Source organism: Bos indicus, chromosome 26 (genome assembly GCF_029378745.1).
Source record: "Bos indicus isolate NIAB-ARS_2022 breed Sahiwal x Tharparkar chromosome 26, NIAB-ARS_B.indTharparkar_mat_pri_1.0, whole genome shotgun sequence".
Taxonomy (NCBI): domain Eukaryota; kingdom Metazoa; phylum Chordata; class Mammalia; order Artiodactyla; family Bovidae; genus Bos; species Bos indicus.
This window is the reverse complement of record NC_091785.1, coordinates 32,821,244-32,844,998: the sequence shown is the minus strand read 5'-3', so window position 1 is coordinate 32,844,998 and position 23,755 is coordinate 32,821,244. Positions and strand designations below refer to the sequence as shown.

At 49.0% G+C, this 23,755-nt stretch overlaps 1 protein-coding gene across 13 annotated transcripts in view; it reads right to left on the bottom strand.

The window, feature by feature from the left end:
* Positions 1–593: 593 nt before the first annotated feature.
* Positions 594–23,755, bottom strand: part of VTI1A (vesicle transport through interaction with t-SNAREs 1A) — a 382,104-nt gene continuing 358,942 nt past the window's right edge. For 9 of the 13 annotated variants that reach the window (XM_070781289.1, XM_070781284.1, XM_070781286.1 and 6 more), the window contains one exon: positions 594–12,836. In XM_070781289.1, the coding sequence (XP_070637390.1) occupies positions 12,690–12,836 (147 nt within the window). In that variant the 3' untranslated portion in view covers positions 594–12,689. The remainder of the gene's footprint in view (positions 12,837–23,755) is intronic. The other 4 variants (XR_011564379.1, XR_011564380.1, XM_019952822.2 and 1 more) reach the window with 2 other exon arrangements.

Here is a 23,755-nt window from a genome sequence, read left to right as displayed (position 1 = left end):
ATCTTTTAAATGAATTTTAAAAATGAATCTCTTTTTTTGAATCTAAGGCATGTCTGAAGTATTTTAAGGCCATAATCATGAAGGATCTTTATAAGAAATAAAGCAAGACACCCAAAAGTCCCCCAACCCCAATCATATGTCTCTACCATGATGTCACAGATCAGCTTATTTGATCAAGACGAATGGGGTGGTGACTGTTTAGCATATGTCTGGTGGGGTTTTCCATGGGTTACCTAGTTGAATCTTCATGTAGGTCCTTAGGGTGGCTGATCTTTTCCCTACTTTACAGTCAAGGAAACAGGCTCAATAGATCATCCCAATGCACCAATGAGGGAACTAGAACTCAGATAGGGTTTGTGATGCCATCTCTTCAAAACCATGTCTTAGGGCAATTAAAGAAGAAGAAAACCTGTGTTCAAAAGCAACCTTGAACTTGGTCCAAGTTTCATCATTAAAAAAAAAAAATGACAGTGTCTATATTCACAGCCCAGAAATTGTAACAAGAAACTGACTGAAGATTTATAACATACCTTCACTTAGAAAGGGCATGGGAGGCAAGATAAATAACCTAAATGCAAAAGATGGGAATAACAGACTTTGGAATTAAGCATTTTATTTAACTCATCAGATAGTGCAAGTTACTTCAGGAAACAACAATCAAAATGTATTACTTGTACTAACGATATGCAGAAGCACATTTCCAAGAAATCTAATGAAAATAAATGCTAGAAATAAATTATTTTGTGGAATACAGCAAATAAATAGATTAAAAAAAATAACCCTGTGAACATTAGTAACAATGTGAGGTTTGGTGGAACTGGAGGATATTGGAACTTGAAACTAACGTCTGCATGAGATGTAAGAAACAGCGACACATTAATGAAAATTAGCAACAGACGTTTGAACTCCTTTTCCTCATCTCCTTGGTCTTAGGAGTGATTTCTCCCCAGCCTCGAGACGGGCTTCGAGCATCGCTCCTGACACCCACCGTCTAAGTGATCCAGATAATGTAATCGCAGCATCATTAGGAACCATGAAATTGCAGTTCCTTAGGGAAGGAGAGCTATCGCTCAGTTACACAGAGAAGAGTGATTAATTAGCAGATCTCAGTTTAAAGCGACCATGTACTACACGGGTTCTAATCCCACTCTCGAGCAGCTCACAGGCCTAATGAATTATCTGGAGGAAGCTGAGCTGGAGCCAGAAGACATCACTCAAAATGTGATAATGAGTAAAATAAGACAAAAATCCAAAACTTTAAAATGATAGAGAGACATTCCCCTATAGAAGTAAAGCTATAAAAGAAGTCAAAGGAGGGGTCATCTAATTTTTGCTTTCTCCTAAAATGATGTTGTTGAGTATGCAATTTAGCCTTTGGACTCCACTGAGGCAAGTGGATCTAAATGGATTCATTCCTTCACTCCATTCATATTATTTTAAAGGGACTGGACTTTGTAGGATATGCCAGGCTGCTACTTTGGACCCAGTCAACCCTTGGATAGTGAGTCCTCAAGGTCGATTGGACTCTACCTTGTCCACAGGCAAGGCAGATTGGACTCGGGACTTGAAGCACCCTCCCATACCCCATGATGGTAGATTTGGAAACGATTCTGAAATGGAGATCTCTTCCCACCCCCGCCCCCACCCCGGCAGTGCAACTGTAATCGAGATTGTTACCATTCTCAAGAAGAAGATCCTGAAACCCAAACCTGGTTGGTACCCAGCCTCCCTGGTGCTGATGCTGAGTCTCATACTAGGCTCAGAAATCCTGGTTCTTGCCAGAAAATATAATGGATGACTGCAGAGATCAATAGTGGTCTTTGCACACTTTAAGCTCAGCTGTGGGGCTGACTGCCATCTTTCCACTTCACAACTTGCTTGGATTCCAGGTTCAAGCTCTCTGGGCACTTACACCTCCACCCTGTATGTACGGGAGGTGGTGGGTGGTCAGACTGGGCCTTCAGGTCTAGGACACAACACCTGGGTGGAGCCTGACTTATCAATGGTGGTGAAACCCACATGAGTGGGGCTGAACTCCTGTTCTAGAATGAAGGGCTGGCTGTGGCTCCCAGGCTGGGGATTGACACCACATAACGGGTTTCTAAATTTCTTCCAGGGACTTGATCCAAGTGCACATTCATAATGTGCCCGTGAGCTAGGGCGGGGAAACACACTGCTAAAGGTCTGGTTTCCTGATAGGAAAATGGGTGCCTGAGAGGGAAAGTGACTCATCCAGGCGGGACTAGCTCTGTGATTGGTGAGATCCAGAGCAAGGCAAAAATGTGGAGGCCCTAGTTCAAAAAGCAAGAAAAAATGTTGTTTCCTTTCTTCCCTGGTCTCTTTCTCTTTTTTGACTTCTCATGGTGTTTAAAAATTTCTAATCTTCTACATTAAATCAAAATTTTAAATTACTAGCACAAATGGTACCATTCACTTTTATATTGTACAGTGCCAGTTTTACATGCAAATGTTGGCATATTTAACACGTGTACATTCGCCCACTGTACACTGTATTTTGTGGGTCTTAAGAGGGTGCCTCAAACTGGCCAGAAGAGACAAATCAGATTCAGGGAAGCAGGAAGAAGGAGGAGAGGGTTCCCCCAGGCACGGAGCGGGACAATGGAGGTTCTCCTCGGGGAGTGCAGGCCCTCACGGGCCTGAGTCCTGCCTGGTAACTTGGGACCCATACTTGCCCTGGAGCCTGAAGGTCAGGTTCCTTTCCTCCTCCCCAGTGGCTGGCCGGACATGCGTTGCCCCAAGCCTGGGGCAAGAAGTGGGTCAGGCCTCTCCTTGCACAGGCTCCCTGCCCCAACCTTCAGCAGACGGGCAACCCCTAGGACGCACTGGATACACCAGATCCTGGGAACAGGGGGACCAGAGGCTTGTCCCTGCAGAGTACTCTGTGAATGCACCCCGATTCTGCCAGAGTAGGGCAGGGGCTGCAGCCACCATGTCCCACCCCAAGGCACTGTGGGGTGGGCATGCTGACCCCACCCCCTCTGTGCCTGGCCCCAGGTTGGGGGCAGGCGGGCAGTGGTTGCTGAGTGAAGGTGGGGAGGGGATGGCTGAGTGCAGCTAGGGCTGTAGGGGACAGAAGGCAGAGCAGTTGAGAACCAGACCCCAGGAACAGGCAGGCGGTGGGACGCAAGACCACATGAGCCAAGGCGCAAACCCCCCACTTCCTGGTCCATTGTCCCATCAGACTTCATTTACAAACCACAGCTTTTACCAAGATAAAATTCTTTTAAGAATCTCAAGACAGTGATACAGAGCTTGAAACCCTAAGCCTGGGGACCCTCTGAGTGCAGATCCCATGACACGAACCCTGCATTCAAGACCTCTCAGAAGCTCAGTAAGCCACATCTCCTGGCCTTCTAGAAGGTTCTACATGCCAAGGCTGCCATCTTAACCCTGGGCCCTTTACCCTCGCTTTGTCAGGAGCATTCCCTTTTCATTGCCATGGATGACCGGAGTCGGCAGAGACCGGCTTTCCTGAGAATTTCCAGCCGGGCTTTCCCGTTTGCTGGGTGAGGAACCAAAGCCAGGAACAGGGTATGACTTGCAAAAGGCACAGCAGGGCCCAGTGCTCGGGACACCAGCAGCCCAGCTCACACGGAAGATGCCAGACTTGGAGAGAACACGGGAGCCCTGGGTGGTCGCGCTGCCAGGCTGTTCCTGGGTGTGAATGCACCGCAGCAGCACTGCTGTCCAGTCACTAAGTCATGTCTGATTCTTTGCGAGCCCATGGGCTGTAGCACGCCAGGCTTCCCTGTCCAGGAAAGAGAACCAGGGTGTTCCCTGCCGATTCCTCAGAAGACATGACATTCAGGAGGAAAAACTGACCATAGCCAACATGGATGGAATTGAGTTTTTCTGTGCACGATGGTTTTAAAAGTTGAGCTGAGGAATGTCGGCTCCTGTGGTGCAAAGGTCAGCACTGCCAAGGAGGCCAGTGTCCCCGTGGCCGGGCTGTGGCCTCTAGAATGTGGTGCTTGTTGAAGTTCAAGTTCCTTGTGTAGAAGAGAGAAGCCTGGCTGGAGGCAAAGACTTGGCCTCCACCCCAGCTGTGCCACGGACTTGCTGGGTGATCTTGAACAAGTCTCGCTCCCTCTCTGAGCCCCATTTCCCCATCTGAAAACAAGCAGGTAGGGCTAAATGGTCCCAACAGCTCAGACAGCTCAAGGGCTCTGTGAATCCAAGCTCATTCATCTGCTTGGCTTTTGCTGCCCAAACTGTTTCAAGGTGGCCAGCCCGGAGTTCAAGGGACACTGATCCACATTTGCTCATTTCAATACCCTGCTCTTGGACTCCGTGTGTTTCATCTGCCCTTACAAAGGAGCTCAGGGAGGCCAGTCCAGAGGCTGGAATGCCCGGGCGTCTCCCAGCCCCGAGTGCCATGTGCCCAGACATCAAAGTGTCTCCAGAGTCTGGGGGTGCTTGCGAGGGAGGGTGAACAGCTCACCCCCGTGCCCAAATCTGGATTCTGCTTCTATTTTCCCCTTTCCATGTGGGGGACAGAGAGGGGAGAAGAAGGGGAAAGAAGCCTTTGAAAAAACGTCTCCTGCTCCATCTGTTCAGCCCGACCCCACTCCCGTGGCGCACCTCTTAGGCGCTCGGCAACTTTTTTCCTTTTATGATATTTTGGGTTTCCGATTGCCTGCTAAGTCAAACCTTTGTCATTTAATAAGCAGGAAAAAAAAAATCCTCCAAGTCAATCCTAGTCTAAATGGTCCCTATTCCTGTTCCTGGCCTCTCCTGGGCAGCTCTTGATGTACAAGGGGCCAGTGCTCATGCGGACCTGGCCACTGGCAGGAAAGCGTCAGTCTTAGTCCCATTCAGATAGGGCAATTGCGCAAATGTAGGCGGGGAAATTGCAAGGAGGAACGGATACACAGCGCTGCTGTCTGGAAAGGACTTTGCCAAATGATTCATGGATGTGCGCCTTATCTCAGGGTCAGCAGCGGGAGGCGGCAGGGGCGAGGGCATCACCAGGTGATGTCCAGCCCTGAGAGTCGCTTGTCTGGGATCAGAGAGCAAAGTCAGTTCACTGGGCTGAAAACAGCTTTCTGACCTCCAGCCCCAGGGCTGGGGAACTATTTTACCTGTTTTCTTATCCATCTTCTTGACCTTCTGTCTTTGGGGCTTGGCACATAGTAGATGCTCAATGAATATTTATTGACTAGATAAACAAATCTGATTATACCTCTCATGTTTCATATGGAGAGACTGATTATTTAGAAGTCTCGCTGGGGACAATAAGGAGCTCACTGAAGCCATCCAACTCTGCTCTCTCCATTACTTCTTGGGAGGGGTGGGCATGGATGAAGAGGAGATGGAAATGAGGAAGAGTGAGGCTCTGAGGGTCACCATGCCCCTCTGTGTCAAGACCCCAGTGGGGGGCAGTGTGGGCAGGGTCTTCTCAAGGTGTATGTGAGCCGTTTGGGTGCTTCCCCCAAATGCCAAATTGTATATCACAACAGCCTCGGCCTCCCGTCACCCTCAGCAGGACTCGGCTGGGAGGCTGGAGCAGCTCTTGGAGGAACACAGTCTGCTGGACCCCAAGGTCAGCTGTGCTGATGGCATCACCTGCTTCCCTGTCCTGTCCCCCTTCCCCACCAGGCAGTGCTGTGGGAGGTGCTTGGGGGACCTTGACCAGTTCCCACTGCCCGGCAGAGCCCATGTGTTCTCAGAACCCCCGTGTCTGTCTGAGCAGCTGTGGGCCCCGGCCAGGTATGTGTGGACTTTAGGAGCAAGGCTGTGCCCCCAGTAATGCATCTGTTACCAGAAGGGCAGCTGATGCCAAGAGAAACCTTCAGGGAGCTGGTCCCAGGGAACCCAGACCCCTGTCCCTTCTCCTCTTTCTTTCAGAGGCTGCAAACTGCTCCCTCCAGTGGTGGGTCGCTTCTCCCCCATACCCTGTCTCCCTCAGGTCCAACCTTTCACCAGGGGGATCAGTGGCTGAAGACGCTGCCTACGGGATCATAAATCATAAATCGTCCTAGGGTCCAAGGTCAGAACCCAAAGGAGTAGAGTTTTCAAAGGTGGGGTTTCAGGTGTCTCCCAGCCCGTAAGCTGTCACCACAAGGGGCCCTGGCTGATCTTACAACTGTACACCCTTCAGAGGGCCCAGGCCTTGCCTTGGCCACTTTTTTTGTCCAGAAGAGAAGCAAACAAGGGGATGGGGCAGTGTGGTTGGGGCCTCGGGGAGCGGGGCTAGCAGGCTTCGGTCCCACCTCTACCAGCCTCCAGCTGAAGTTTCTCCACTGAACTTCGCAACAGCTCCTGTCCTCCAAGGAGGCAATGGATTATGGTCAGTCTTAGCTCCCCTGCCTTGTGATGGAAGATGGGGAAAATTAAGAGGAGAATGCAATACAGCCGTGCCGAGCCCTGTGGTGGGCATACAGGAGGCCTGCATGTCAGCAGAAGGCTCCTCTGAGGAGCAGAACTTTCTGGAGAGAAACTGAAGCCCAAGGTTGTATTCGTTCTCAACTCCGTGGGGCCTCGTCATGTGAAAAAAAACAAAACACTTCTCTCCAACTCAGGTACTTTCCCTGGCAACATAAGTTAAAAACTAAAAAGTTGAGGCAGCAAAGCAGCGCTGAGCTGGAGCAGGGCCTCGGCTCCCCCCGGTCCTGTCCCCTCCTGAGCACACCTGCGGGAGGCCGGGGGAGGCGGGGGTGGGCTGCACTCAGCGGTGCCGTCCTGCCCCTAGGAAAAGTCCAGGCAGCTCTCAGCGGAGCAGCGAGCGCGGCCGATCAATACAGGCTTCGGGGCCGCTGAGCTATTATTCACGCCAAAGGGCCTTGTTCGGATGAAGGGGAGGAGGGGTGCACGGGTTCACAGACTCACAGGCTGGGCTCTGCTTCTTGGCGCTTCCCCTCTCCCTGTGATGCCTTCGTTATTTATGGAGCGTGAGTAGCAGGTGATTCAGGCTGAGGAAGTGCTTTTTCCACAGCTTGGTGGGAGTCCCGTGAGGAATGGCAATGGGGGTGGCGTGGGATTTGGGTCAGGGTTCTGGGCGATAGGCGCCCTGCCTTTCCTCTCCTTTGGTTGTTTGTGAAGGAGGGCGATGATGGGCCCAGGGTGGCAGGAGGTGGGGCCTACTAGCCTGTGCCCCTCCTTCTTGGCTGTTTCCTGGGATGAGCCCCTCTAACCGTCTTCATCCTCAACTTGCACACTGTTTCTTATGTCCTCATACACTCCCAGCCTCATACGCTCCCATTCCTGTCCTGCCATCTTGGTTGCTCCGCCATCTTGGTTTGCCCCGCCATCTTGGTTTTGTCTTACTTGCCTCTGGTAAGCTGGCTCAGGGACATTTACCTTGTTACTGACCTGAAAGCCTAATGGACATGGGCAGTCTCTCTCAGCACTCAATATGTCTTCTCTCCTCCACAAGAGGAGGGGACACTGACCTTGGCTCCATCACCCATTTCAGGAGCCTGTATCCACCCTTGGCTCCAATCACACACACCATTCTCCTGGGCTATCCTGCCTGTGCCAGGCTGCTCTGGGTTCTCCTTCAAGGTCTCCCTTCTTGGGTGCAGTGCCTGTGGCTTGAAGAACTTTCTTCTGTGTACACAGTCACCTGCCCCATTTTAAAAAGGGGTGTCTAAGAGCCACCTGACTATTCACATAATGTGGGCAGCCTCTCGCAGGTACCATCGGTTTAAGTCTGATGTGCCGCAGGCAGAGAAAAGCCATATAAACAAGAGAGCTTCCTGAGTTTCTGTTTCAGGTTTGTGAGGCAGAGCATAGGGTGAGGCCAAGTGTCTGGGCCAGCGTCTCCTCTCAGGCAGTAACCTTGACCAGTGTCTTGGGGAGGCAGACTGGGGATGGCTCACCATAGAGCCTTCCTTCCTTCTTTCTGGAAAAACAACTCTGAGCAAGCCTTTTGCTGTGGTACATGGAGTCCATTCCAAACAAAGATGGCAAGTTGACGTGTGACAAATTTAGAGTGGACTGAAATGGAGGCTTGAAATCCCCCAAACCCTGGGGTGTCTGCCGTTTCTAAGCCCACAGTGATCCATGAGGCTTGAGGCCAGGTCTCACCTGGCTCACACCTGCTGGCCCCTCTTGTGCCATGGCTCCTGGAGGGCCATCTGTCCTTGCATGGGTGATGTTGAGAGGTGCTGGGCAAGGAACATGTACCATCTCTCCCCTTCACATCCATGGAGAAGTTGCCCAAGGGGTCTGGGCTCTCTGAGGGTGGGTTGGTGGGAGTAGAAAGAGCCTGGGAGAAAAGTACTCCCCATTCCCTGACATGGACCAGAACACCCCCGCTCTGCCAGTGAACCAGGCCTCTGAGAGCAGCCGCATGGTTACGTGAACTCATCAAATCAAACAGGGTGACCAGACACAGCCAGCAGTTACAACCTGGAAGATGCCACTGACTTCTGACTTAGGAAAATGATAATGATATTGGAACATTTTCCCTCAATCTCATAACCCGTGGAAAAGCTGAACACGTCACCAACGCCAAGTCACAGAAAGGAAAAAGAGGTGAAAGGTCAGTCCCAGGAAAGCACTGCTTCTGTTGTCTATGAGGGAAGCACTGTTTGCAGTGAGCTCATTGACCACAGAGAGATGGCCCAGACACACCCCATCATACCCTCCCAGCACCAGCCGGCTGGATGCACAAGTGTTCCTTTGAGAGGTCCTTATTCACTTTCACTCCAGACCACAGTCCTCCAACCACACACTCAGGTAAAGGCGGGAGGCAAGTGGACCAGAGACAGGGGACTCACAGGTTCCTTGGAAACCAGCCCCAGCCACAACCAACAGTCCTTGGCTCTGGATACACGGTTCTCCCAGGAAAGCCATCTCCACTCCCGAGCACTGGGTGCCCCACTAGGCTAGCAGTTCAGACCAAAGAGATGAGGAAATCATGGCTGGTAGTTAATTCTCATCTACGTAGACAAATGGCTATACATATTTATGATGGGAAATTTCATTATTTAAAAATGCTGCTCTAAATTTCCAGCTAACTTCATGAAGAGTGCCTGCCAAACAGGTTGCAAATTAAGCACAATTATTTTTCTCTTCTGCATTTGAATAGAACTTACAGCTAAAGTCATTTAAAGGGGTTAACATCCACCTTAATTAAATATTAAAGTGTGCCTGTACCTGCTGCTATTGTTGCCCCTTCGAATAAGATATAACCTATTTTTGACAAGTTTTCATCTTTCTCTGTGGAAGACGCTACATGAAACCAAATCAGTGGCAAAGAGGAGAGTAATGAATAATCTATTTCATATTCCAACAGTACCCGGAGCTCGGAGTGGAAAAATATTCAGTTGGATGATGGCAAGAGGCTGCTGGGGTACCACATGACACAGCTAATGTTTAAATAATAATAATAAAAAAAAGCGATAAACAAATCATTAGCCCTTAACAGTTGTTTAATGCAATTTGTTAATGAACGTAATGGTGGGGACTAATAATGAAAGAAAATAAAAACGTCTAAACAGGCGCCAAGTTGCTGGCGATGCGCAATTATTTCCTTGTCAAGTTTTTATGATTTAATGAGCCCCTCTGGGACTGACGGCTGTCAGTCAGTCGTGACTTTTTGACACCATTACAACTTCAAATACAGCAGCAGGCAGGCTGTTTTCCTCGGATTTGAAATACTGAAATGATCTGACAGTTTTAAAGAAAAGATGTGCAAAAAAAAAAAAAAAAGAGAGAGAGAGGAAGAGAAAGACAGTTGCTTTCCTTTCTTTCTTTTTTTTCCCTCCCCACCTCCCTTCTTCTATGGAGTAGATAATCTCTGGATGCTGTTTGGTAATGAAAATCCAATCACTGAGGTCATTATCTGATGAGGTTTTTGGAACAGGCAGGCTTTTTTCCCCTCTTTATTTCTTTACTTAATGATAACCCTCAATGGGCTTGCCCCGCATGGGACGGCCAGAGCCGCACAATTTTGTTCACCATTAATTTCAGCCTTTGAAGCTCAGGGCTCAGAAGCAGTAGCAAAGCAAACCCCCCACCAAGCTGGTTCCAAAATAAGACAATCCAGCCTGCCTTAAACAGAATAGCAAATGGCCTCCCAGTCCAGGCCTGGCAGCTGACGTCAGGCCCGCTGCATTTGCCGGCATTCGTCTTCAACATGGAGCATTTAAAACTCTTTACAACTTAAGAGACTTTAATTAAATTGCTTTTGATTCTGGAGCAGGGCAGCATCCGCTTTATTTATTCCGTCAGGGAAACTGTTTAGTCTGCATGAATTTTATATGGCAAGGGCTTCCTCCTTCCTCTTCCTCCTCCCCAGCAACCCCCCAACCCTTCCGCTGAACACAATTTTTTAACAAAGGCTCCTGGCTTTAGAGATATTCATCAATCAAGGTCTATGTACTAAGTTCCTAGGACCTTTCACAGTTCTATGAATGGCTTTGAATTGGTGGGCTTTTCCCCCTCCCCAGGGAAGCAGGGTGAACAGTGTTCCTCCCCCTAAAAGGGGGCTCCTTTGAGTCTGTCTGCAGCATCTGAGAGGGCCAGCCGGGGATACAGAGGCCTTCGGACCAGCTTCCTACAAAGTGCTCACTATCCCGGTCTAGGAGGTTGTTCTCGAGGTGGACGTGATGGGGCTGTTAGGCCAAGGGTTATCTGTTTACCTTCTTCCCACTCTTGAGGTTGAATTGGGGCAAAGTCTCAGGCAAGGGCTGATAAAGAGATCAACCCCAAAGAAGCTGCCATTGAGCTTGAAAGAAAGCCACGCCCTTTTTCTGCACGACCTCTACTTTCAACATGAACATCAGGTGAAATATTTAGAAGCCAGCAAGTTTAGATGATCAGATCGACCTGGCTTGCTAGGTGGCCTCAGGAAGTCTAGAGGAGTGAGGTGTGGCTGGGCAACCGATTATACACTTCAGCTAAGACCAACTGTTTTGAGGGAAGCCACCAGAAAGGTTGGTAGAATACTTCCCCACAATTAGAGTTTCCAGACGAGAAGGAGATGACTTGTTGCTTTGCCTTTTCATCATTTCTTTGATGTGTTTCACACATACTCATTCTGTTATCAGAATAAAAGATTTTCTTGCCAGGATAGAGCCCTGAAGCTGATAGGAAAATTAGTACAGGCTTCCCACTCTTTTGCTGGGCTACTGCGCTCTGCCAAAATCCCACACCATCCTTGAGAAGTAAAGGCTGTGGCTTTATTTACACAATACTAAATGATTTATCTGAACACATGCAGGCCCTAGCCTGTTTCAATAAGTGCAATTTCTCGGGTGGATTTTGCCATTGTGTGTTTCCTCTCTAAACCATAATGGTTCTCTTCTGAGTTGGGGGAAGAAAAAAAAATCAAGTGCTGCGTCCAGATGATCTCAGCCCATGGGCACAGGTGGTTAGCATTTTTTATGAAGGGAACAGGTTTGCTTTTCAAGGATTCAAAGCTCCCAATTATATCCAAAAGATAGAAAGGACCCTGGAAGTGCCTGCGAAGTCTTAAGAAAAACACATTTCGCGTTATGACTAGGGGGAGAATGACCTCAGCTCAGGCAACTTGGAGCCTGATCATAAAGGAACTAATTTTGAACGCAATCCCTGGTTCCCTTGGACAGGAAGAAACCAAAGAAAATCACAAAGCACGTTAGAGGTTTGAGTACCTTGTGGATTCAGGAAGGCTGTGTTCACATTTGTTAGTGAAAAACCCAAGCCGTCCTATCGTAACGCACTGCGACCCCTGATTCTTTGAAAGGAGGTTAGCGGACGTTTTCCCATCAAGTTTATTTCCAGTGATCAGCCTATAGGACTATACCATATCGACAATCACATCTGAAATTTCGCACTGATGGAGTCAGGTTCCTGCTCTTCCTGAAATATTCATGTTCTCTTTACATACTGGAATGGATGTGGAGAGAACCTTGACAGACCCTCTGCATGTATGAGGGCTCCTTTTGACAGTACAAATATTAAGATGGAAAGGATACACAGACGCCTACACAGGTCAGGCGAGAGGAGGCCACCAGGAAGTACCGAGCTGGGGCACTCTCTGCCACCAGATTCTGGGGAGGATGGGATTTTTGGAGGGCAAGGAAATCTTTCTCGCAGACAGTAATCAAAGTTGTGAAAAGTGGATATTGGGCAGACTCAGCAAAAAATATTCTTGGGTTTAAAGAAAAAAAAAAAACAAAACGCATAGAAAAACGCGGAAAGTGCTAAGTCAATTTCCCGCGCAACTGCTTTTAAATACCCACCTTTACAATGAAAACACTCAGGCAGGTGGACTATATTCATTACATTTGGGGAGGAACAGGACTGGTTTGCAGGGCCAGTCAGTTGCTCTGGCCCTGCTGGTCTCTGCATTTTTTATCCTCAGACATCACAGAAGGGCTCATCGGTGACAAGAGGTGTGTGACAAACAGCACAGCCCATCAGAAGCCACCGTGACTGACTCATCTGTGCCCTCTCCCCATCCCGGATGCCTGCCACGCCCACAGGGCAAGCAAGAAGGTCACCCAGGCTGTTCTGGTCAGGAGATGAAATTACCAAAAGGCAAATAAACACTCGCCTTCCCCTGTAAAGAACAAATCTGGGTGAAGACAAACCTAGAGAAGGAAACCAACCCACATGCAAACAGGAATACAAAATATTTTTACAGTCTTTGCACTTCCGCTGAACAGTGGCGAGAGAGGGGGAGGGTCATTCAGAGCCTGTCAGTGCAAGAAAATGATTCATGTGACCATTTTGTCTTAATTACTCAGAACGAGCCGTGGTCGCTGTTTATCAAGGAAGAGCAGATACATCAGTGTCCTCTGACAGAAAAAGTGATTGCCGTCAGGATGGTGATAACCAGGACGATGCCCAGGATGACGATCAGGATCCGGTTCTGGATGATTCTAGGAGAGAGCAATGGAGGAAAAACAATTCACACAGATAAACAGAGGACAAAGATCACATAAGACCAAGTCGGCTAATCAAAGGGAGGCTTCATGGGTGGGGGTTGGGAGCCCGGTATGAGGTGTGTAAGAGTGTGTGTGTGTGTGTGTGTGTGTGTGTGTGTGTGTGTGTGTGACTACTACCTCGACTGTCACGCAGCACTGGGAGAAATGCTTACGGCAAAGCTACAGTGATTCAGAGGGCTTTCTGGGTTCTGAGTCCCATGTAGTAATCTATCAGGGATCAAGGGCCCCATGCAAGCTTCTCTTTTTAATTTAACATGTGAGACAAGCCTCGATTTTTTTTCCTCAGTGTTTCCCGTGAAAGCAAAAGACTAAGGAAACATGTCACAGTAAGGTACTTACCTGTACAGAAATACCCGGGGAAAAGTAAAAGAGAGACTTAGGAAGAAAAGGACAAGATTAAAAAGCAAGTGTCAAGCTTGCAGCTCAGGCTACGAAACCGTCGTCTGTCACTGGGGCTCACGCTCTGTGACGCCAGGAGGAAACATTACATGTGCTCCGTGGCAAAAAAAAAAAAAAAAAAAAAAGATGGAAATGCGGGTTCATACAAAACACGGCCCAGGTGCCCGGTGTACTTTGGTTGGGGGGTGGCCTCACCTCTCGGGACTCCGCCCCCTCAGCCCTGGCTCTGCCAAACACAGATGGGGAACTGGGAGCTGGAAGAAGAACTAGAGTGAAGATGCATGCTCGGAGAATGCCTGCAGAGGGCTTCTGATGAAGTTGTTTCATAATCCAATACCTCATTCTGAGAAAAGAGGTCAAACATCACAATCCCTGGCTGAGGTTTTCCAAGGGAAGCTGGGTCAAACAGCCTCGCCCACACTCACTCCCACCAAACCAAGCAGGCAGAAATAGAGGTGGGCTGGTGGGCCCTCCAGGCGGCTGTCCATCCCATCAAGACCTCATAGCAAGCCCCATCTGTCCATCCTCCAAATATCAAGAAGAAAAAGGTCTGCTGGGGAGTTCCCTGGTGCTCCAGTGGCTAAGACTCCATGCTCTCAATACAGGGGACCTGGGCTTTGATCCCTCGTCAGGGAGCTAGACCTCACATGCCCCAACTTAAGAGTTCTCATGTTGCAACTACAGGTCTCCCATGCCACAATTAAAATGGAAGATCCTGCATGTCACAACAAAGACACGGCGTAGCCAGATAAATAAGTATTAAAAAGAAGAAGAAGAAGAAAAAAAAATTCGGCTGCCTGTCTAGACACAGAACTCTGGATGGGGACTCCCATTGGAGGAGATAGGTGGGACCACACAGACCCCAGTTTAACAGAGACCCCACCCTCCTAACCTCACATCTTTGAGAAGAAATCTTTACAAGGTGTTCAGTCTTTTCTAGCTTCTGGATGAGCTTCTTTCTCAGAAGGATGATAGCATCCTTGTGGTTTCAGCTGGATTCTCCCTCGCCCACCCCCTTCCTCCCCAAGCCTAAATGGATGGACAGAGACAGTCACATCAGACAAACCCACTCCCTTGTGGCCCCCCCTGAAGGACCAGCTCTCTCCTCCTGACAGGTTACAAAATGATCACATTTGCTGACACGTCTTCCGCAAAACTGCCTTAGTGCCTGTGTCCACTTTCCTCGAAGGAGATGAATGATTCGCCTGGTCCTCATTTATCACGTAAGGCTCAGCTAAGATCTGTCTCGTTTGCTTCTTCCCTTCTCCACTAGAAAGGCTGCACCCTGACATTAATTCTTCTGTGATGACAGCTAATTCAGACTTAACAGGCCATATTTACTCAGGAGCCAGGAAGATCCTCTGTCCCCAAAATAAAGAAATAAAAACAGGACTTCACGGCTTGTTAAAAGTGAAGCTAATTACGAACACTAATCAGTGCGATGTGGTGGCTTGATTTAAAACCTAAATGGATTTTGCCCCCCTTCTTTCGGGAAGGGACAGAAGTCTTCAGAACTGTCCCTACCCATCCCGTTTGCCCGAGTCACTGTCAAAATCTCTTATTTACCACAGTCACCCGCATCAGACTTGCAAAGGAAATCAGCAAAATTGAAACTCAGCAGTGAAACAGATTAAAAGCATGAAAACTCTTTAAAATTCTGCCTTAAGTAATATACGGTAGTGTGTCTCTTGGTTGACAACCATTTTATTTGTGGGTTGAGGGCCCCAAGGCATCCATGATGCTAATTTATAAAGGATTAACTGTGAGTGTTACTTGTTTAATCTGAGGCATGGTTAGAAAAATGAAGACACAGGGATCCCTAAATCCTCAGCTCTTTCCTGGTCTTCCTAATTGGGTTTCCCTCATCTCTAGGCAAGGAGGAGTGGGTTTCACTCATGATCTTTCCTAATGGGTCGTATCTTTAATTCACTCAGCGCACACACACCTGATCCCAAGAAGGGTGCCACGGGCTCACAGAGGTTCCGAAAGACATTGGTACATCCTCGGTTCCTGGCACCGTCACCTCTGCAGCCCCAGCACAAGTCATGGCGACTGGCAAGTAGGTCCCCAGGAGATCCATCCAAAGGAGGGCAATGAAAGAACTGCAATTGTAATCATTCCATTCAAAGGAATGGAGAAGAAATCTGCGCAAATTTACTTCGCAGGAAAATCTCAGGGAGTCTACACAGAAAAACCTGAAGTTAAAAGCTGAGGTAAATCCCCCAAAGGGCTTCTCTGGTGGCTCAGTGGTAAAGAACCCCCCTGCCAATGCCAAGAGATGTAGGTTTGATCCCGGGTCGGGAAGACCCCCTGGAGAAGGAAATGGCAACCCTCTCCAGTATTCTTGCCTGGGAAATCCCATGGACAGAGGAGCCTGGCAGGCTACCGTCCATGGGGTCACAAAGAGTTGGACACGACTGAGCAACTAAGAGAATAAACAAAAAAGTCCCCAAAGATGGAACACTGTACTGCTGGGAGTACAGTGTTCTTCTCCCTGAAGTGGGGAGAAGGGATGGTCCTCATGGAACTGGGTGCCAGCAGTGGAAGAGGCCAGCAGGAAAGAAGGTTTGCTTTCAACCAAAGGCTGGCAAATATTTGGGATGAATGGTGCAGAGGGGCAAATAAATAAGTAAATAAAGAGAATTGGTGTTCACAGAGTTGGAAGTGAGACTGACCCTGGCCCAGCCACCAACCCAGCTTTGGGCCTCAAAGGTGATGGATACAGCACCTCTAAGGACCAGAAAAGTGAGCCACTGGGGCCCTTGGGTGAATAAGACCGAGCCAGCCTGGATGGGGAAACATGGGCTGGCATTGGAGGGCCCCATCTGTGAGGAGGCCTGCAGTACAGTCCCGGCCAGGGGCTGCTGGCAGGTATGGCTGCAGGCGAAGCAGAAAGGAATGCAGAGTCCAGAGAGAGTCAGAACCACAAGCCAGGAAGTGGGGTTCCCAGCTTGAGAGGCAGAGAAGGAACTTTGGGGGAAGCCCAAACTAACTACTTTCTAACTTTGGACAGGGTTGGGGATGGGGGCGGTGGGGGCTTTATGTTCCAGTAGGTCTGCAGCAAGCAGTCTTAATCTCCCTTTTGAAAATGCAAAGTGTGTTTACCCAGTAAATAATTTAAGAAAGAATATACACTTGAAAGAAGACATCCATTGAAACAGCCAGGCTAAATCGCCTCCAGGCAAAAACTTGTGCATTTGCATGCTGCATTCTATTAAGTGAGCACGCTGTGGCTTTAAAAGAATGCAGAGCCAAATTAAAAGGAATGTGGGCCTGAAACATCAAGGATTCTCCAAGTTTACATTATGAATCACAGTGCTGTTGATACAAGATGAATTAACCATTTACTTTGAGGCTGAACTCACAAAGTACTATTGAAAATACTGATCCCTGTGTGGAACCCAGGGAGCGGCTAATCTTTCCATTGCCAGTCTCCTCCCCCTCTGGAAACAAGCTCCAGCGTGTGGCAGCTGGAATCACAGAAGACTGGTTGAAGGGAAGTAGGCAGGCAGGCACCTGGCACAGCTCTCCGCTCTCTCACTGGAGGAACCCAGGAATTCCATCGTCTCAGGCATCTCCACATTCACCACCATGCATGTCTCTGTTTCTGGGTACAGACACTCACCTGCCCCTTGATGTTAGATGTGACCATGTGACCTATCTTAGTCAGTGGAGTGTGAGCAAAAGAGTTGGGTGTCACTTCTGGGTGGAGGCATTTAACTTCCAGGGTTTGACTCTCCAGCTGGCTTTTCCCTCGTTGTTCTGTTCTAGGAGGGTGTACATTCTGGGAGGGGCTTCCCTACTGGCTCAGATGGTAAAGAATCTGCCTGCAGTGCAGGAGACCTGGGTTTGATCCCTGCTTTGGGAAGATTCTCTGGAAAACTGAATGGCTACGTACTCCAGTATTCTTACCTGGAGAATTTCATGGACAGAGGTTACAGTCCATGTGGTTGCAAAGGGACAAACAGATTGAGCGACTGTGATGCTGGAGAAGATGCTTGAGAGTCCCTTGGACAGCAAGGAGATCAAACCAGTGGATCCTAAAAGAAATTAGTCCTGAATATTCATTGGAAGGACTGATGCTGAAGCTCTAATACAATGACCACCTGATATGAACAGCCAGACGACTCATTGGAAAAGACCCAGATGCTGGGAAAGATAGAAGGCAGGAGGAAAAGGGGACGACAGAGGACGAGATGGTTGGATGGCATCATTGACTCAATGGATATGAGTCTGAGCAAGCTCTGGGAGATGGTGAAGGACAGGGAAGCCCAGCGTGCTGCAGTCCATGGGGTCGCACAGTCAGACATGACTGAGTGACTGAACAACAGCAGCATTCCAGGAGTGGAGGTTCAGGATGATGGAGACTTACTCCTTCTGCCTGGATCCCTAAGTCACCCCATGGAAGACCATTGCCCTGGGGGCTCAGCATGACCCATGGTGGACTAGTATGAAGCCAGTGAGATTTGAGGGGGTCACTGAAACTGCAGCATCAGTTATACTGGGTGATGCACTCCTGCCCCAGTTCTCCAAGACAGGGTGACTGGCCAAGCCAGATGAGGCTTTGGTTCAAAGCATCACAGATGCCAGGGTATGATGAAGGCTCATACGGGCTTCCCAGGTGGCACTAGTGGTAAACAACCTGCCTGCTGGTGTAGGAGATGTAAGAGATGCAGGTTCGATCCCTGGGTCAGGAGGACCCCTGGAAGAGGAAACGGCAACAACTCAACCCAGTATTCTTGCCTGGAAAATCCCGTGGACAGAGGAGGCTGGCAGGCTACAGTACATGGGGGTCACAAAGAGTCAGACACGAGTGACGTGACTTAGCATGATACAACTTTCTTTGAAGAACAGGTTTTTTGTCTCTTGGTTTTCAGAAGCTGAGAGCCCCTTTGCTCCCTTCTTGGTTATAAGACTTCACTGAAGACTCAGCTAGAACCAATGCCAGTGTGTGCTGATCAAAGTTTCAGCAAGCTCAGGTGGGCATTCTGCTTCCCATGAAGAGCAGATGCATGTTGGCTGCATTCATTTCTCCATTCCAAACATCTGACACTACCCCTAGCTCCAGGGGCAGAGCTGTGACCTACGATAAGAGGTCACCGTGTTCTACGCTCCTGACCACAGTTACTGCACCAGAGGCAGGCACGTGAATGAGGCCTGTGCAACTGAGTGGATGGCAGAAGGTCTGCTTAGAATGTGAAGTCACCTGCACTGCGTGGTGTGTGGATCTGCTGCAGCCTTTTTATTTCCATGAGTGAAGCCCACCTCTAAGAAAGAAGCTGACCCATGGAGGATAGCAGAGTTGAAGGAAAGGCAGAGAAATGGAACCCCAGTCCGGAAGACATGGTGAACCTCTCTATCAAACATCTTTCTTTTGGACTTTCAGTTACAAGAGAAAATAAAAATTCTATTCCTGAATTCAGTTTAAGCTGCATTTTCTGCTATTTGAAACCAAAAAGTAGTTTTAGGTTGATTCACCCTGATTCCAAAACCAAGTCCTTGACCTACAGGAGGCATATTTTTCTCACCTCTTCCAGGAGAATTTCCCAGCCACACCCCTTGTTCACGCTTGGATTTCCCTGGGCCCCTCTCTCACCAATAACCACACAGTTTTATGAATTTTCTGTTTCTGTGCATGTTTCCCCAGTAAAACAAAAAACAACAAAAAAAAATTGACCCTTCAACTATCTGAATCTCCTTTGTCTTTTGTATTCCCAGTGGCCAAAACAGAGCTCGACACAGACATTCTCAAAAAAAAAAAAAAAAAAAAAAGCTTGCTGAATGTATGAATGAATGAAGCTCCCCTGCAGGTTGACGTGGTTGTCTTCCTGGTTTGTAAGGGCTGCTTGTAGACACGCACAGCTTTAGGAGTTAGTTCTTAACCACCGCCTCCCCCTCCCCCACAACCATGAAGCAGGCCAGTCACATCTAAGCCTCTGTACAAGCCTGCATTCACTGGCTGGAGACGGCAAGACACGCCACAGGTTTGGGGTCTTGTCCAGCACACGCTTTCCTGCCTGGTCCACCAGCCCTGAACAATGACACCCCACCTTTGGGTTCTGACAGAACAGTAACAATTGGCAGGATGTTTAGCAACCAGGAGTGCAGTGAGGGAAGGAACTTTTCAAAAACAAGGGCCAAGGGAAAGTCTGCATTCAATTCCACGTTAGTCTTCACCAAAAAGAGATGAAAATAGGAGCAGCAGAAATGGTTCGTTGGGAATCAGCCTCTAACACTAACTTTAACTTTACCTGGCTGCCTCTGAACTAGAGCTGTGTGTTTGTTATAGTCTCTGATAACGTCCACCCAGGGTCTTCCAGGTCCTGTGTCTTCAGGAGGAATCTCCAGCTTTACCCCAGGAATTCAGGTGGGGCACTCTCCCCATTCTCTGACTCCACAAGTGGACACGTGATCCAGGCAGGCCCAGCTAATTAGTTCTCTGGCCCCTGCAGAGAACTTGTTTAGGAATTGGCCTACCAAGCAATCCAGATGGAGTCCCATGAGGACTTTTCCTAAAAACTCAAGAAAAAGGTACTGTCTTTACTGGGAGTGGCTGGACAGACAATGGAAGCCTAGCACAGAGAGGTTGGAGGAAGATATGGGGGGTGGAGATGTGGTGCTAGCGGTAAAGACCACCTGCCAATGCAGGAAACATAAGAGATGCAGGTTCAATCCCAGGGTGGGGAAGATCCTCTGGAGGAGGAAATGGCAACCCACGGCAGTATTCTTGCCTGGAGAATCTCATGGACAGGACTGTCGGGCTACAGTCCGTAGGGTCGCAAAGGATCAGACATGACTGTATGGACTGAGCATGCATCAGCGTGCATGCACACATGGAGGGTGGGAGGCATTCTTATCACCATGCAGGAGGGGAACCTGCCTGAACGATGCCAACACAGAGGAACACAGAGCCAGGAGATGAGAAAAAGATGGATTGTAAGGGCATTATTTGAACCCCTGCTGTGTGCCTGAAGAGTCACATTTAAACCTCCTAGTTATAGGAGCCAAACGATTCTCTTTTGATTAGAGCAAGTTTGGCTGGGGCTTCTCTCACTTTCAACCATACGGTACTGAACTGAAGAGCCACCCCTGCACCCGTCTCACCTACCCCAAATCCAAGTCCACCTCAGAACCTGATCTCATCTGGAAACAGGGTCTTCTCAGATGTAATTTGTAGAAGATCTTGGGTTCAAGTCATCTTGGGTGTAGGGTAGGCCCTAAGCCAATGACGGGTGTCCTTATGAGAAGAGAGGACACAGACACAGGGCAGAAGGCCTGGTGAAGTCAGATGCAGATGGGAGAGAGGCTGCCACAAGCCAAGGAGTGCGTGTGGCCACCAGCAGCTGGAAGAGGCAGAGAAGAGGTCTCCCCAAGAGCCTTTGGAGGGAGCATGGCCCACATTTCTGTTTCAAGCCACCCAGGTTTTTTTTTTTTTTTTTTTGGTGCTGTGTTATAGCAGCCCTGGGACATGAATATTCAGAGTTCTCACATCCACACCAGGATGTGAACCTGACCGTCTGGTCTCAGCCTGCACAATGACCAATCGTTCTCCATTGCTCCACACCCTTGTCGTCCTCTAAGGTCAGGACAGCTCTGGTCTGGTTCGCTGGAAGCTCTGCATACAGCTGTGGGGTTCACAAGCTTCAGGAGCAGTTGGTTCTTTCATCTCAGAATGAGCTTTCCATTCACGAACAGTGTGGGCAGCGGCTCAAAGCCATGTGAGATGAGGGACCGGAGGGGGCTCCTCCCACAGAGACTCCTGCCTCTGGGATAAGACATTTAAAACAACAAAAAGGCCAGATGCTATCTCTGGGCCAACGTACTAAGCCATCACCTGCCATTCTGAGTCCGTATTTACTGACCTGCTTTCAGAAGTCGTCAGTTATACATGAGTCCTGAGGGAAGAGGACACAGGAGGGATAGTTTTTTTTTTTTTTAATAATTATTTATTTAGGCTGTGATGGGTCTTAGTTGCAGCACATGGAATCTAGTTCCCTGACCAGGGATCAAACCCATGCCCCCTGCACTGGGAATTTGGAGTCTTAGTCACTGGATCACCAGGGAAGCCCCAGGACTGACAGGAAGCCGTATGTGGCACACAGAGGCTGGGTCCTGAGTGAGGACGAGTAGCACTCTGTTTTCAAGTTTCTACTTAATTTAACAGGGATCCACAAACCTTTTCTGGAAAAGGTCAGATAATAACCATACTAGTTTGCTGGAGCTGCAGTAACAAAATGCCACAGACTGGGTGGCTGAAATGTACTGCCTCACTTCCCGGAGGCTGGGCGTCCTAGATCAAGGTGTTGGCAGGCTGAAGCCTCCTGCGAGCTGGGAGACTGAATCTGTTCCATGCTGCTCCCCCAGCTCCTGGTGGTTTGCTGGCAGTATCTGCAGTTCCTTGGCTTGGAGAAGCATCACTGAGATCTCTACCTTCATCTTCCAATGGTGTTTTTTCCTGTGTGTACATCTGCATCCAAATTCCTCTTTCCTAAGGACACCAGTCGTATCAGACCAGGGGACTACCTTGCTCCCGGAATGTCTCATCTTAAGCAACTGCTTTTGCAAAGATCTTATTTCCAAACCGGGTCACATTCTGAGGTACTTCAATATATGGACTTGGGGGAAGGGCATGGGAGGAAGCGGTGAACACACAATACAACCCACGATGGTAAATGTTTTAGGCTTTGTGGACCATACTGCCTCTGTTGCAACTACTCGACTCTGCCTGTGAGGTGCAAAAGGAGACCTAAGCCATGTGTGGACCAGGGAGTATGCTTGTGTTCTAATAAAACTTTCATTAGATTTGGATTTGAATTTCATGTAATTTTCCCATATCGAAAAATATTCTCCTTTTGATTGGTTTCCAGCCATTTCAAAGTGCCGAAACCATTTTTATCCCACGGGCCATCCGAAAGCAGACAGGGGGCTAGGTTTTGCACGCTATCAGTGGTTTGCGCGCTCCTGGACTCAAAGCTAAAAGCTATCGAGGGCACGTTCTCCTCCACTGGAGACTGTGGTCCTTGCACGCTGTGCAGATGGGGACAGCAGGTCTGGCCAAGTCCCTCAGCAGAAAAAAAGAAACCCGGAGTCCCTGCCCTGTGGGAGCCGACAGTGTCACAAAGAGCAATCAATTACAGAAGCCTCACAACAAAGGCCGTCATTAGGGGCTGGGGACAATTTGTTGTGCACTCACAATCCTGGGTTGGCCTGAAGCGACCTGGAGCAAGTCACTCCAGTTTCTTCCCCGAGCAAAAGGAGCCCGTTCACCACCCACCCCAGGGAGAAGAGGATTAGCTCATTACAGATTATACAGCACTTTGAAAAGGTAAAGCTTTTATATGCGTGCAGTTGGCAAGTCATTCTCTGAAAGGAAATGCACTTTCAGGAGAGGGGACAGGCAGGAGGAAAGTGGTCAGAAGCTGGAGGAGCTGCCTGTGGAGCCTCCAGGGGCTGGGTGGGGTGGAGGAGGTGGTGCTCCCCCAACCCCCAACCCAAGCCCACCAGACTTCTCGATCCCACAGGCTGGTACATCTGGGTCTCACGGTAACACTGTCCCTGGCAGGGCGAGCCTTCCCTCTGAGGTGGCCTCATGAACATCAAAGGCAAAGGGAGGGCATCCCATTGGCTGGCTTGAGGAGACCTTCCCAGCCCGGGAAGGCAGCCAGCAAGTACCTGTCAGAGCCCATTGATAAGTCCGCCAGGGTCTGATCAGTGGTGTGTAGTTACACCGAACTCTGCGGGGCCAAACACACATCACATTTCAGCCCAGGCATGCAGCCTGCTGCCATTCTTAAATATGGACTTGATGATGGCAGGGGGCCTGGAGAGCTTTGCTGGCTACCAGGCTTTCAGAGAGGATCAGGGCAGCTTGCTTCAATCAAAGGGCTTGGAAAACAGTTGAAGAAAATGAAAGAAGGTTGCTGTAGATAGGTAAGTTACATGTAATCTCTCCCAGGTTTGCAGACTCCCGGAGCTGGAGAGGTCTCCACACTCTAGTTTTAGAGTCATGGACCTGGAGGCCTTGAGAGGTGGAGGGACATGCCCAAGGTCAACCCTGTGCGGCAGAGCCACGTCTTCAGACCCCCAGGCCTGTTCCTGGTTCACTGTGATCCTCATTCTCACGAGGGTGGCTGGGGCACTATGGCAACCGCACATCACGGCGACTCGAAATACATCTTCTGCCAACAGGGAACGTTCAACAAAATCCAGGAACACAGCTCAGAACCTATCAGTCTCTTACTGAGCCCAGGGTTGGCTAAAATGTTTGTTCAGGTTTTCAGTAACATCTTACGGAAAAACTTGGAGGAACTTTATGTACAACCCAGTGAAGAGGGGCATGGAAGGATGGATAACAGTGATTCCCAAACGCCAGGGCGAAGCTGAAGATGAAGAAAGAATGACCTAGGAGCCTCCTTTTTTTTTTTTTTTTTAAAAAAAAGGACAGATTAAGTGTT